The 16,376-nt window shown below is 36.5% G+C and overlaps 1 protein-coding gene across 1 annotated transcript in view; it reads right to left on the bottom strand.

Annotated features, from left to right (window-relative positions):
• Nucleotides 1–374: 374 nt before the first annotated feature.
• The window catches only part of MRPS9 (mitochondrial ribosomal protein S9), a 56,555-nt gene continuing 40,553 nt past the window's right edge, over nucleotides 375–16,376 (bottom strand). The window contains exons 6-11 of the mRNA XM_050754208.1: nucleotides 11,206–11,291; nucleotides 10,280–10,355; nucleotides 7,720–7,888; nucleotides 6,645–6,753; nucleotides 2,998–3,167; nucleotides 375–669 (exon numbers count right to left, since the gene is read on the bottom strand). Of these exons, the coding sequence (XP_050610165.1) occupies nucleotides 578–669; nucleotides 2,998–3,167; nucleotides 6,645–6,753; nucleotides 7,720–7,888; nucleotides 10,280–10,355; nucleotides 11,206–11,291 (702 nt within the window). The 3' untranslated portion in view covers nucleotides 375–577. The remainder of the gene's footprint in view (nucleotides 670–2,997; nucleotides 3,168–6,644; nucleotides 6,754–7,719; nucleotides 7,889–10,279; nucleotides 10,356–11,205; nucleotides 11,292–16,376) is intronic.

The following is a 16,376-nucleotide window of genomic DNA, read 5'->3' as shown; positions in this document are numbered from 1 at the left end:
TTGTCTGCACCGGCACCTCCCACACCTGGCAGCTCAGCTCCCCCCTGCTGAGCTCCTGACCGACTCCAGTTACTTCATTCTTCTGAGCGAGCACTCTCACCTCTCATTTTGAAGAACATGCGGTGACAATTGCCAAGTGGGAAAGCAACAGAATCAGGGGAAGTGAGTGCTAGTCTAGCTCTAGCACGAAAAGTCCCAACAGTATGGCTCTGGTTGGTTGCTTAATTTTGGGGGCTTAGCCTTCTTGTCTGCAAAATGAGGTAACTCAACTATATATTGCTGAATATTCCTTTCAGGTCTAATATGCCAGATTCTATGAATTATGCTTCTTAAAACTATCTTCTGAAAAAGTTAAGAAAAATAAAGTGGCAGAATGAGACTAACATTCTTCTTTTTCCTTTTATTTTTTAAAGGTCACCTTTACAAAGTAGCATTTAAAAATAAATCTATCTCACAACTCAAAGAAATTTCTGACAGTACTGCCCTCATGCTGGGCAGTCACTGTTTCCTCTGTGTGTGCCACGTGCCAGCGCACATACACAGCTCTTCCTCTTCTTTCCTGGGAGCAAACAAACCCTTAGCGCTTCTTCCAGGTAAACTTTCTGCGGGATCCCTCTTGGCCTGGCTTCTTCCGTTCTCTCACACGTGGATCAGTAGTGAGGAGTCCAGCTGCAGCATAAAAACAGAAGCCTTTAGGAACCATTAATATGCACGCTGCCAGGAAGAAAAGCAGGTTCGTGAATTTATGCGTACTGTTGTCTGAGAAAAAAAATTCGAGGAAAGCAACCAGACCAGTAATTTACCAGCCCAGTATCAACCTCGTGACGGCAGTTTGCTTCCACTCTTTGAGGATATTCTTCCAACCTCTGAGACAAACACCAGTTCCGTTATTTAAACCTGCTTTCCTTATCTCATAAGAATCATGGTTCCCTTTTGGCTTTTCAGCTGGTCTCATCTAAGCGAGATAAAGCTGCTCTTGTGGGGGCGGTCACTATTCACTGTAAAGGAACTTAACCTGCACACTTACTATTGCAGAGGCCAGAGTTTTAATGGAGACAAGAGGCAGAGAAGAAAAACTTACTGTAAAGGTGAAGTATGAGAAAGTACTTAGATATCATCTATTAACAGTTTACATGAATATGCATATACATACAAATATGACTTGTCAAACATTTAAAAAAGGAAACTTATTATTTTAATTTATGCCATAATATTCCCTGTTTTTTTGTTTGTTTGTTTTAGAATCTAAAAGATAAGTTTTAGAGTTGTATTCTCAGCACAGGCAGTTTCTTCTAGAAGAATAAAGTCAGTTGAAACAGGAAACTGTCATTCTCCCAGTCATCAGGAGTGAGTATGTTTCTAGGCAACTGCTGGGGTGACTCCTAGCTATGGTCCACACGGAAGAGCCCAGCAGTGGCAGCAGCTATAGTAAGTTAGTAAAGACCACAGATTCCAAGAATACCACTGATGGGAAAGCTCTTACATTGCTTTTATAAATACGTAAATGTACTTTTTCCTTGTCTTTTTCACTCTTCCAACATTAGCACTCCTCTTACTGTATAAAAGGATTGGGTATTTTATTAAGGACCATTTAATGTACATATAGCAACACTTCAATTATTTATTACATGCCCGTAAGATTTTACACTTGCTTGTACTTAAAGGACATACATGGAATAAAACAGCGGTATTTGACAAAATACAGACAAGACCTAAGTTCTAGCTTCAGTTGTAAGTAAGAATGCTTTATTACTTTCAGATATGCACAGGAGCTTAAACTAATCAAATTGTTAAGGTTCTAGCAAATTACTTCAATGACTAGATATGAATCCCATATGATGACAAATTGCTTATAAGCAAATGGATTTTTAAGAACCTTAAGCAATTAAGTAGCCTAAGCCATAGGTAGTGTTTTTATTGAACCCCAGTGGCTTGTACTAGCAGGTCTGGTGCCCAGAGACCATCCTTCTTGCCCAGAGGAGGAGCTTATGAACTTCGGTGCTAAGTGACTTGCTCAGGACCATGCAGCTGGCTGACAGCACACATGGTGCTTTCCTCTTCTCATAAACAGTGCGAAGATAGTCTTCAGCTCAAACTTCCCTGATTTATTCTAACTGCTAAAGCAGTACCCTAATTAAAGAATCAACTGCCCATCCTTTTTCACATTACACAGCGACTCTTGTATTCATGCTCAGGTAACAGGGTTACACAGAGTAGGGTAAAAGAAAATTCAAACACCGCAATGGGAAAAAATTGAAACCTCCAATAACTTACAAAAACAAAATACTCAAAGAACTTTATCATTAACCAAACAATTATTACAAATTTCGATGACAGACCAGGTGTGGTAGCTCATGCTACGTAATGTCAGTGCTTTGGGAGGCCAAGGCAGGATTGCTTGAGGCCAGGAGTTCGAGAACAGCCTGGGCAACATAGCAAAACGCAGTCTCTACAAAATACACAAAAATTATCCGGGTTTGCTAGTGCACGTCATAGTCCTAACTACCTGGGAGGCCGAGGCAGGAGGACTGCTCGAGCCCAGAAGCTTGAGGCTGCAGCTAGCTATGATTATACCACTGTACTCCAGCCTGGGTGACACAGAGAGACTGTTTCAAAAACAAAACACCCACACATTTCTTGACAAAACAAAAACAAGCAATTTGTCTCTTAAATATAACTAAGCTAAGCACTTTGTTAAGCTGGACAAAAGGTTATGCATTAAGGACAAAATTAACTTTTCCCTGAGCTTGGAACTGAACATTTTAGCAGGGCTCAAATAATCAGTGCGGGCAGTTCTCCCCTTTTTCTAATTCAAGCTCACCTTGTAGAAATCAAACCTGAGAAATACTGTTGGTTCAGCAAGAAAGAAGATAGCGAAGGGAAATATTACATATGTAACTATGTATTTTCTCACGAACTTCAGGCACTAGTACAAGAAGCAGATGAACATGTATAGCCAGTATTGGGCCACTATGCCCATCCCACCCAGACTCATACCTTGTCTCATCCACTCGACCTCGTCCTCGGTGACAAAGCTGCACAAAGCTTTTGCCATTGCCAATCGTATCGCTCCAGCCTGCGCCGACCTCCCGCCCCCTGAGACTGTGCAGGTCACATCGTGCTTTCCCAGCCGGTCCACAAAGTGGAAAGGGAACATCAGCTGTTCTCTAAAGCACAGCACAAGTAAATGTGGTTACATTTACTATAAAGATACATAATTATGTAAACAACTGAAATTCTGAATATTCATAAAAACAATATTCTGCATGCCACTGTTATACTTTCCATACTTCTCAATCAATCCATTTTACCAAGATATAGAAACACATTTCTGACATTTTGAATGATTTGCTGAGAGTTGTAAGGTTTATTTCTTTTTCTTGGGTATAGCAGTACACTCTATCTTACTGTTTGCTGATCCCCTTTATCTCAGAAGATCTTTGCAAAGCTTGAAAATAACTTCGTAAAGATGTCTTACAGTTGGGGAACTCCATTAATCAACTGAATTTAATGTCTCTGGACTGAATGATCAGATATAAAATCAATAGGCCTTCCCAAACAATTATCAAATGTCATTTGGATTCCCTAAATATACTATAAATATATCTGTATAATGTATAATGCTCATCTTGATATGGTTAGTTTTTAAAGTTTCTAAAACTGTATTCGACCTTGCACTTCCCTGATACCAAACGCATATTCCCAATATTCTTACAGTTCTCTAAAGCGCAGGGTCCTGCTACCTTCCTGGGGCCAGGCTGACATTCTACACAACCCCTGGCAGGCCTGCTCTCTCAGGGTTGGTCAGGGCCCACAAGACCCTGGGGCAGGCACCACAGACAGAACATGGCCCTGGACTTGCTCTTGCTCAACTCAACAAGTATTTGTTGAATACCATTTTCACGCTAGGGAAGATGTTCACCATTACCTTTGTCAAGCACTTTGATTTTGCTATTTTGCCTTAATATCTTGCTACACTTTTATTCAGAAAAGCTCACTTATATTGTATTTGCTTTCTTTGACACTGTAGCTTCTGGACCCAAAATAAAGTTTATATAACACAGTTAAGCTGAGAGACAGGTGTGGATAGGACATGCAAGTGCTATTCTTTATACCACACTAGTAAAATAATCACATGCAGATGGGTAAAAGATGACTTTCAAAAGCCACAGCAAATCGGAATTAATAACAATACGATCTAGGGATGACATAACTCCCACAACAACAAAAAAACCCATAAACCTATACTGTCTTTTTGAACAAATGCTTCCAAGAAACCAAAAAAAAGTAGCCATAAGTTATAAAAACAGTATTATTAGTAGCTATTAATATACTATGATAACTAAAGAAAATTTCAGCTGGGGACCTGCAGTCCAAGCTGTCAAGAGGCTGAGGTGGGAGGACTGCTTGAGCCCAGGAGCTTGAGTCCAGCCTGGGTGACATAAAGAGACTTGTCTCTTAAAAAAAAAAAAAAAAGTGAATATAAAAGAAAATTTAGGTTGAGCGCGGTGGCTCATGCCTGTAATCCCAGCACTTTGGGAGGCCGAGGCGGGCGGATCACCTGAGGTTGGGAGTTTGAGACCAGTCTGACCAACATGGAGAAATGCCGTCTCTACTAAAAATACAAAATTAGCTGGGCATAGTGGTGCATGCCTGTCCAGCTACTCAGGAGGCCGAGGCAGGAGAATCGCTTGAACCTGGGAGACAGAGGTTGTGGTGAGCCAAGATTGCGCCATTGCACTCCAGCCTGGGCAACAAGAGTGAAACTCCGTCTCAAAGAAAAAAAAAAAAGAGAATTTACAGACCGAAAATCTAATTCCACTATTGCATTTATGTAACCATCTGGGTCCATGACTCAGTTATATACCTAGTAATTACATCATGAAATCTATTTTTCTAGATTTTAATTGAAGTCTCTTTATTTATCTTTATTTACATAAGCATTTGTTAAAGAATCATAAAATTTTAAAAATGAAGCCAAGTAAGAGTTTAACCTCCCAAACAACTGGCTGTCCAGAAGCCTCCCTTATAACTTCACTTACATGGCTAACCCACTTAACTGTGTGTTAGGTGATGAGAGAACTCCGATCAAGATCCCTGATTCTAGGTTCGCAAGTCTTCCTATTAGTCAGTGGTCAACTCACTGCTAATTTGTAAGTTCCTGACGTGGCTGCCCTAAATCCCAACAACTACTTTAAAATAGTTGTAGGTGCCCATTCCCACCAAGACTAGCCTTAGGCTTCCCAACCATGTAGGAAGTTTCTTGCCAATAGGAATCATATCTCAAATATCTCTGATATCTTCACAATGCCCAGAACAAGACTGGAGAAACAGATGATCCTTAGTAAATAGCTGCTGAATTCAAATCAAAGAATAAGATCTAAGAATGTAATTTCATTATGAGATCAAGCCATAACTGAGACTTGCTGTTAAATCATCAGGAGTTATGTCTGAATACAAATCAACAGACAGGTTATTGGTTAAAGGACATTCCTTCTACAGTTCCCAATGCTAAAGTTATCAGCCCCCGGAGTATGGGTTTCTCTCTGGCTTTTCCTAAGGGAAACAAAAGCTTCCTCCATCCCCTGCCCTGTGAGGATAATAGCAGAACTAATTCATCTTAAATGGAGTTAAGAATCCACTGCTTGTTGACACAGGCACACACAAATAAAATAAACATACACATCCTGAAGTAATGATTGCGTCCAGAAGCTTACACTGTATTAGGAGGTTCCTCTTTTGCCTACATCAGCATTGGTATCAAAAGAGCTTTAGCCCTTTTGACCTTAAATACCGTAAGACATGCAGGAAACAGGAGAAGGATTAGGAAAGGAGGAACTAATCATACCAAACTTCTGTTACTCGTGGATAATGACAGTAACTACTGGGAAAATAATAACCATATCAAGAAGAGGCCTTTATATAGCAAGTCAGAGAGAGTTCTGAGATGAGTATATTTAGATTAGAAGAGCTGTAGTATCTATTTATGATTAATGCCTATTTCTCCATAGGATACAAAGTTTAAAAATTAAAACTGCCATATTTAGCACCCAGCACTAAGAAAAGCCTGATGAGTTCTTACTTTAACCCATAAATGCCAGGTTTCTTTGCTTGCTCAATACATATAATCACATTCCTCTGAATAGGAAAAAAATCCAAAATGATAAAGCAGAATTTTTCCAATATTTATGATCAGAAAAACAAACACAAGCCACAAGAAATTACTCGCACTTTTCCTTGCCTAGTGGGTTAGGTCAGTTTTAAGTGCCAAGGCTGGTTTTTGTGGTGATTGTTTTGTGCACACCGGTCCCCAAACTAGAAGGTGGAAATCTACCTTTCTTATGTTTTGGCACAGTCTGCACTTCAGAACATAAGCTACATATAAGACTACTCAAACTGCACTAGGATCTGATGAAAAGGGGAGTAAGAGTCAATTAATGAGGAATTCTAGAGATGCTTTTTAAAAAATCAGGAAGCTGCTTTAAAAAATAGCTTCAATTAGCTAGTTTGATATGTTACACTGGTAAAGAGAAATAATCATTCAGATAAACAGAATTAGAAGATCACAAGCGTTCTTAAATGATCATGATGTATCATAAAGCATGTTTCCTTTAAAAACAAAAAAACCAAAACCCAAAACGAACCTGTCCTGTGTGACGGGGAAGTAATGCTGGTAATCAATTCCATTTACTTTTATTCTCCCACTTCCATGTTCATAAACAATTGCTTCTGCTTTTGCAGTCTTTCTTTTACCTTCAAAAATATAAAATTCCTATTAGTAAATATCTTGAAGACCTGTGCTTTGAGACAGGTAAAACTACATTAGAATTTGTTTCCCCAAAATAATATACAACACTGTATATAAGCAGGTCCTATAACTATTATTTCAAGTCAAACCAAAATAAAGCAGGTAAACTACACCACAACAGATGCAATAAAGCTCACTGTGGGGTAATTTTGTTCTTCAATTCCATTTTAGAAACACTACAATGATTTTAAATTAGTTTGAACAACCAAGAAAGTAATTTATATTCATTTCGCTTACTTACGAGAATCCACAACCAATTTACACAGCGTTCTTCTTTCATAAACAGTAAGAATATATCTAACAACATAAGTTTTAGAAATATATAAATAGTACGATGAAATATTACTAGTAGAAATAAAAAAATACTCAGGAAAGGTCACATTTCTTTGAAAACACCACAGTAGTTAAAAATGACAATGATGATAAATCTTTTAAGAGTTGTAAACATTTTAATAGGTCAAGTCTTCAAAGCTGGACTACGTCTAACGGCTCTGAACAAGAATAATGTGAGTTAGGGATGTGAAGTTTTCATATTACATAGTTTCGGCATTTGATATGCAGATTCACTGAGCATTTTCATTTTTTGCAAGGAAAACTTTATTATAAATATTGTGCCAATTCTAGCAGCTTAAAATGTGAAAATTAAAAGATTTAATAATATAAATGTGTGAAAATAAAAAGTGTTAATATGACTGTATAGGTATGCATCCACATTTTTTTTCTTGGGATATTATAAAGTTCAGTTTTGAAAAACTTCAATAGAATCTTAAAAATTGGGAAATCCAATGTAACAGTAGCAAAAATAAATAAATAAAAAATCTAACGGATAACAGAGAGCAACAGCAAATAAAAAATAATTGTAGTTTTTCAACCTTCACTGAATTTATTTTCTCTCCACAGAACGTCATTACCTTCGCTTTTGCTAAAGGCCATTCCTTGCTCGTCATACTGTACAGGTTCAATCAGCTGTGTTTTTGATGCAATAGCTATCTTTCTTCGAAACCTCTGCACAAATTCTTCCTCAGCAGCGCCGCACCGCGATGTCAATAACTTTTCTAGCAGCTGAATGAGTTTCACATACTGCAGACAATAAAAATTCATTAGAAGGTGCAAGTGTAATTGCATTTGCTAAATTTTTTCTATTTTTGCATCCTTGATCTTTCCAATGTTGCTTTCCCTGATGAATTTTGACAGGATGACACTTCTGCATCTTCCCGCTGCTTTTAAAACAGCATGCAGATGCATCACTTTTCCTGCGTATCTTCAGTGCCAAATCTTTTCTTTCAAGAAACAAAGAGATTTATCATTCAAAGAAAAATCAGTTTCTCTGTATTATGATTATGAAATTTAGATTTAAATTCACTTTCAAAAAGTATTTAGATGATCTTCAAGTGTAATTTCCACTCTTTTATTAGAACTGTATCAAGTGGAGCTTTATAAATAATTTCAAGTAAGTTATGTATAGTAATATGGAAAGAGTTTGATTTTGAGAAAATGTACCTCTTAAATTATATTTCATAATACATTTGGCAAATATATCTTTGGCTGTTCAAGCTGTGTTACTTTAATGTTTATGATTTCCTTTAAAACCGAACAATCAAGCTATTTAAAAATTCAAGAGATACTTGACTTAAAGGGCAACCTCTTGAAATAAATTATCCTTGCTCCTGTGTGCATTTTTTTTAATAGTTCTTGAACATGTGATTAGAAAGTAAACAACTTGGAATTAACCCCTTAAAATTAGAAGCCAGAATAATCACTCTAAAGTGTTTATGGAGAAGGAAACAACTAATGCTTGAGATTCTTAGTTAATATGGATTGTGAAACTCAGTCTTTGATAGCCTTCTTTATGTTTTTTGTCAGCCTTAAATATCATACTCATCTTTGTCACTATTGCCTTTATTGTAAAAATCTGCCATTAATAGTTTGAAATTTTTAAAAATCTCACCAGTAAGATTAATATTAAAAGAACTACTTCGACTCCAGCTTCCTATGACGTAATGAAAGAGAAGGCACTCTTCTAGTAAGGGTGAAACATTTAGCTACCTAGGATATTGGGTGGACGGAGCTCCATGCTCTTCTCCAGTCACCCGTCTGGACGTTCTGTGCTTAGCTACTCTCTCGATTCCATCTCACAGACTCTCAATGACTACTTTTGCACCTACAAAGGGGCACTACGGGTGGAACTCAGCCTTGCTTCTGAACTAGGTTAAGAAGTCACTGACCACCTCCACATCCCTCATCTCGATACCAGCCATAAACATCAGGATTTCTTCTGATATCCAGTACCCCAAAGTACAAAGTATCATATATAACTTGTTTCCTTTGTTTTCATACTTGTACACCTGCATTAAAGTTCTTGGGATATTACAAAGCAGAAAAAAGAATACCTAAGTTATTTAAAAAAAAAAAAAAAAAAATCAAAGCAGCCAGAAACAGAGGAAATAATGAAATTACTCCGTAACGAAAAATGAGATTTTTCAGTTGAATTCAAGTACAGCAGTACTTGGAAGTTAGGATATTAGAAATTAACGCTGGATCCACCACTAACCAAATGTCCAACACTTTGTTTAAGCAAACTGCAACTTCTCCAAATCATTAATTTCTATAATACATTAAATGAGAAAAAGAACAATTCAAGTACATGACTTAAAATCTATATATGGTGGCAAAGTACTAACAATGTTAGCCACCACCATCAAAGAAAAACTCCATCTTGGAAAAATTTATGAAATTGAAAAATTTCTGGAAGATTTACCCAATCTTCCAGAAAGTAATAAATTTGGAACATCGAAATGTTTAAGACATCAACTGTCCTGTGATAATGTTGATATATTAGAACATTTAACAAAATAAGACCTAAAGCAGGGGGTCACAAACTTTATAGGGTATAAGATTCATCTGGAAAGTTTGTTAAAAAGATTCCTGGGTAACCCCTTAGAGACTGCGCTAGATCTGGGGTGAGGCTTAGGACTCTGTAGTTTGTAACCAGCATTTCAAGGGATTCCGATAGAGGTGGTTTGCAGATCCCAAGATAAAAACCACTGACCTTACAGATATGGCACACAAGGTAAACAGTAAATTGCATGAAGGTAACCATGTGCTGCATCCCTTTTCAACTTAACCAATAATGACTCCTTACACTATTATCAGCTTGTAAAATTAGCTACTGGCCTTACAGAAGGAGATCAAACAACATCTGCTGTGCTTCCCTAAAACAACTGGCACAGGACATGAGGGCACTTATGAGAGGAGGACCTGGAGACTCGACAAGGCACCTCCTGACCACAGATAAGGTCATCCCAAGGCAGAAATCAGTGATGAATTTTTTTTTTTTTTTTTAAAGATAGAAAGAAAAATCATCTTAGGAACACCTGCTTTGAGGAACATTACTATTAGGATCCTAAATACAGCAATTGTCTACATTCTTATGGCACAGGTCCCCTTAAATTAAAAAGATTAATTACTTACATCTTGATCTGACAGGTTTTCCACTAACATTTCTTCTAGTTCCTCCTTAATCAGCCATCTGCTGCCAATCAGGTTTCTGTTAAAATATCACATATATTCTTTTTTTAATCAGCCATGCAATTAGAGTTATATCACAAAAGATCCCACATATAGTAGCAATTTTGTGATTTGGAAATAAGTTTTTATGTTATACAGCAGTAATTTTACCCAACTAAACTATTTTTGACATACGTTCCATTTCCTCAATCTACTTTAGAAAAGGTATCTACTCTAGCAAATGTTTTAAGAGTTAAATATGCCACTATGGAACTCATTTGGTATTAAAAGCCCACCAGATTTCTTAAAGATTAAAATTGTGCCCGTATAACTTACTTCAAAGAAGATGTTATGGATACAACGTTAACCTGTCAATAGACTAATGTGGTAGCAAGTCCAACTAAAGGGACAGGAGTGCATTTAACTTAACTTAAACAAGGTGTTCTTCCTTTATGGAAGAAATCTTGAATAGATAGGCCAAAATTTAACACTGGCTGATCAGTTTGATGGATCTGATCTATTGCTGTTTGCCAAATGGAAGCAGAAACCTTGATATACCAAAACATAAAAATAAAATGTAAAAAATTAAAGCATGCAAATGCTAAATAAATGTGTAGCTATATACATAAAAATTCTGAGGGCATCATATCCAGGTATAGTAATTAAATATCCTATCATATATAAATCTGGGATAAAAATGACATAAAAATAACTTCAAGTCATGCTTTCTCCTAAATAAAAACCACCTATTATTTTGAACCCTAACCTTAATGCTTAATGATAAAATACTGAACAAATTTTAGGCTTCAGGTATGTCTAAAAAAATACCAATGAGTGGCATGTTTTTAGTTCAAATTTTATTTATATTTTAACACAAGAAAAGAGCTTACCTGGTTTTAGTTTTTTCTGGAAGCAGATCTTTGGCTTGCAACTGACTTTGATGTTTTTCTAAATTGAGTAACATTCCATATACATCCTATGACAAATAAAATATACAGTACATACTAAAAATTAAGAGCAATGACACATTATAGCTTCTGATATATTTTATAGTTTTCTCCTGTAAGTACTTCCTAAGGTGTCCTCCTCTTCAGAGAATCAAGCTGCAGAGTAAATAAAACTGAAAATGCTTTTAATAACACTATTTCTCATTTAAACTAAAGGATGATAGAGTAATTTCAATGAGAATTTAGTGTCATACATCACAGCACACTTAACTTTAGCTGATTTTAAAATAACTCTATAAAAATTTTACAACTCTACTTCAGTGAGGTTGGTTAAAAAAAAACCAAAAACCTTAAACGATTTTCCCTTTCCTTCGGAAAAATCATTAATTTATATGGCAATGTGTACGTTAAACTTAGAGAATTATCCAGTAAAATATATGGTATTTACAGGTACTTATGTATTATTTAATACAACTTACTACTTATTTAATATTTAAATAATATTTAAGTCCTTATCATATAGTTTTTATCTTAAAAAGAGCTTCTATTATATTTATTTGATTTCTTCCTATTAATTTACTTCCTAAAAAAATCTGTGAATGTATGTCACTTGTTAAATTACAATGGAAGTAGAAGTTTGCCATTTTGTTAGAACTTGCAAAAAGCAATAATCCAGCAATAAGGATCATCAATGAAATGTATTTTCTAGGCAATGAGTTTACAATAAGCAAAACAGTACAGCTTTTGCCTGAGCAAACTTAACTTTTTGAAACACTCAATACATTTGTATTTATTCATTTATAATTTACACATAACCTACCATACTAATACCCAATGAGCAGATAGGCATTTTAAAAGAATGAGCTAGAGATGACATAAATTTACTTTTTGTTTTTGTTTTTTTTTGCTAATCATGATACCTTCCAGTATCAGCAAATCTCAGAAGATACACCTTGTTACTGATAAGAGATGTCAATCCATATCTCAAACAGTCTTAATAATTTCAAGTTTTCAGGGGCAACTTCTTGTGGGCTCTGATTAGACTGCCATATTACCTCATAATGTTGCTGATAAAGTTTTATCTAAGTGTAGGAGAAACGTCCCTTTGCCCCGTCATCATATTTACTAGTGCTTGCATTTCAGCACGGTCTTCACTCTGCAACCTGTTTTCAGGAACTGAAGGAAGGAATGAAAGGAAGGAAGGAGGGAAGGAAGGAGGGAGGGAGGGAGGGAGGGAGGGAGGGAGGAGGACAGACTAAGCCTTTGAATTTTTGTAGCATAGGTGAGAAAAGCTGATATAATACTCAATGGGTAGGACTCCTCAGTGAATAAGGACGTAAAAATTCATTCCTTTTGGCTGGGGAGATTCAGGTAAGTGTTTTTGGCTTTGTTTTTCATTAAGGGTAGTAGAATTGATAGTTTAGAAGAGAAAAGAAAAAAAGAAGCAGAGACAAAAAGAAGAAACAGCACTTAGAAGCTACAAAACTGGTGGTGAGCTAGACATTACCAGTGGACGTGAGTATCTCAAATTGAAAGTAAATCCATCACTCTAGCTCAGCAATTCTAAAAGTGCAGTCCCTAGATCAGCAGCAGCAGCAGCAGCAGCAGCATCCAAGCCTAGACTGGCTAGAAATATACATTCTAAGAACTATAGAGAATCTAGTTCAACACAATAGCAAAGGGACAAATGAAGTTAATTTAATCCTAGTATTCATATTAAGTGTAACTGTCCCTACAACTACATTCCAAGTACACACCCATCACCTGCAGCAGCAGAGGAATGTATTTGACAATTAAAAAGCAAACAAAAGCCAACTGTCCACCCTAAAGCAAAACCACAAACCATCCACATATAGAAAAACAGGGGTATATATCCACATACATATATCCCTGTCACTCAACTGAAAGTAAAAGTTTACAATTTATCTCCCAAGAATTGGTAAGCCTTGTTGATTGTGGTTAGGGTACTTTTAACTCACTTTTAAAGGCTAAAATAATGGTTTGGGACTTCAAATGGATAGTATATCAGAAAAATTTCAATGCACCTGTTTCTAGAAGCAATTCTCAAATGAGCTGAACAAATAAAGAACTCCCCCACCACCCCCCAAAAAAATGAATGCTCCCCACTTATATGAAATGGACAGACTCAGGCAAACAGCACGCCACTGTGCACCCAGCACAGCCTGACAGCAGGCTGGACCACAGGCAGACTGTGGCTCCATCGGGGCGCTCTGGTAAGGACACTGCAGTGAGCCTCTCAGCTGCCGGGTTCAGAGTCCGGAGATTCAGAGAGTGCAAGTCTATTTTTCAAACTAGTGAAGAATATATGAACTTAAAAGAATGCCAGCAATAGTAGTAAACTGCTGAGTAATTTACTACCCTCCTCTGCTTACAAGGGCTTACTTAATTTTCTGAAATAATTAAGTCAACTAAAATAACAACAATCAACCTATCTTGTACGTAAGTTTTAAGTCAAAGGATAGGCTGTCATCTCCCAAAGACTTTTGAGCAATTTTTACTCTAAATCCTTATTTTTCTTAAAGTATTCTTCCATGATGCCATTTCCTCCTAATGTTGTACTGAGATCCACAACAATGTATAAATGGTACAAATAAAACCGTCAGAAAAAAATGTAGAACAGGAGAAAACAACCCATGAAAAGGACATGTCAGATTTCAAACACGGTGAATTCGATTCATTTGCGGCAAATGCTTACAATTTGATGATTGTAACCCATCAAATCACATAATGCCCATTAAACCACTCCATACACTTCTTTAAATAGGAAAATATATGTAAAGTACGTACTTAGCACAGTGCCTGACCTATAGTAATGGTCAAGAATGATAGCGGGGGTGAGGTATGGCTTTCAAGAGTCAAATAAACAATTTTACTGGTGCACCATTTCCATTTATTCTATTTTGCATAATAAAACCACTCTTAAGATTCTACCTTGGTTAGTTAGAGGCAACAGTTCTCTGGAAAGTAGATTCTATAGCTTCAACTCCCTGAAGGGAGGTGTACTAATTTACATCAAAAAAATCCTTAAGGGTATAAAATATGCCAAGAACTGTCAACATCACAGATTACCACTGGTAGCTTCTGGTATATTGTTAAGTTTCCACTTAATTTTTAAGGGACACTAGAGAATTAGTATGACCCACCTACACTAAGTTTATATACTGTATTTAACAGTGTAATTTTCAAATATGACAGGAATAACCCAGATGTGAAATGCTGAATCATTAATCACAGCTATGATTAATATTTCATAAAATCAAAGCAAGCCTATCCACCCCTCGTGTCATCAGATTTCCATAATGTATGAGTCAAATTTAGAAGGTGCCTAATTTGAAAATACCAGATGCTCAGGTTACAGAAAAGAAATGCTTAATCTAAACCCTTCTGAGAGCATGAGCACTATGATTTTTAGTATCCTTCTGAAATCTGTTTTGGTTCTATTAAATCATGTGGAAATTCCAATTTTAGGAAGTGTAAACAAGTAACATTTCACGGGAAAGTGATACAGAAAAAGTCTGTTGTATTTTGGTACATAACATAAATAGTAACTAATAGTAATTATCTTAGATACTATACAGTAACAGTAAAATAACTGACTTAAAATTTGTGTGTGTTAAAGAAATCACAGAAAATCAATTTCTTAAATAATCTCCTCAATTTTTTGGCCACTGGCATATACAAAATCAAATCAACAAATGTAAATATAATCCACTTATCATTAACTAAGAGAGGTTTACACTATATATCTCAAGTTCCAAGTGACATACTTCTGTTGTAGACTCTTGGTATTACTTTGTGAATACAATACAATATACTATATAGATTGCACATCATGTAAATGCCATTCAACATACAAAGAAAGTCATCTCAAGATGGATCATATGAAAAAGGACTCTGGGGAAGTCCACACGCAGGAGTGATGACCTGAAAAGTTCTTGTAACTCAGACAGCATATATTTTTACTATTCAAATTAAAGCCCCATCATATATTATAATAATTATACCATTACAAAGAGATAATCTAATTAAAACCAACATAGAGACAATAATATGCTGAATCCTTTTCTAAAAAATTAATTTTCTTAATTGGTACACTTGGAGCATACCAGATATACAATGGTAATTATTCATATGGGAGGAAAATGTACATTAAAGATACCTCTAGAACAGCAATTTCGACTGCTGAATTAATTACTGAATTAACTCCTGCTGTCAAGGAAAGTCTTAAAACAGCATGCAAATATGTTTTAGCACCAGTTTGTAGCTTTTTAAAAAATAAGCACTTTACATAGTCGTAGTTATTCCGCAATACCTCACTGTGAGAAGGGTCACTATTTTAATTCCATTGTAAAAGACAGCACTACATCCAAGAGTTTTCAACAAGGTCACAAAGACGATCTAGAGACATCTGAACTAAGTAAGAATTCTGTGATACTCAGTGCCCAGGACTTCTGCTAAGAGTCAGGAATCTTCACATAACGAAGCAGCACACTTCTGGGGCTGCTTCCAGGCTTTAAGAACTGAGTAGGTGGCTGGGCGCGGTGGCTCAAGCCTGTAATCCCAGCACTTTGGGAGGCCGAGACGGGCGGATCACGAGGTCAGGAGATCGAGACCATCCCGGCTAACATGGTGAAACCCCGTCTCTACTAAAAAATACAAAAAAATAGCCGGGCGAGGTGGCGGGCGCCTGTAGTCCCAGCTACTCGGGAGGCTGAGGCAGGAGAATGGCGTGAACCCGGGAGGCGGAGCTTGCAGTGAGCTGAGATCCGGCCACTGCACTCCAGCCTGGGCGACAGCGCGAGACTCCGTCTCAAAAAAAAAAAAAAAAAAAAAAAAAAAAAAAAGAACTGAGTAGGTTACTGAAGTCCTTTAAAATGAATTGGAGATTCTCCAAATACGCCAGGAGCTTCTTTCACAAGGCAAATGAACCCTCTTTACACATAAGTTATAAGGATTAGAATTACCTGGTTTTCTCTCACATTTTAAACTTTACTACTTATCCCTTCATTTTACATATACATATCTATTTTTTTCAGTATAAATTTCATCTGTGGCCATGTAACTCCTTCAGTTTAAAGAAAAAGTTTGAAAAT

This window comes from Macaca thibetana, chromosome 13 (assembly GCF_024542745.1).
Source record: "Macaca thibetana thibetana isolate TM-01 chromosome 13, ASM2454274v1, whole genome shotgun sequence".
NCBI classification, from domain to species: domain Eukaryota; kingdom Metazoa; phylum Chordata; class Mammalia; order Primates; family Cercopithecidae; genus Macaca; species Macaca thibetana.
Note: the sequence above shows the minus strand (reverse complement) of the source record. Positions and strands in the feature narration are given on the sequence as shown.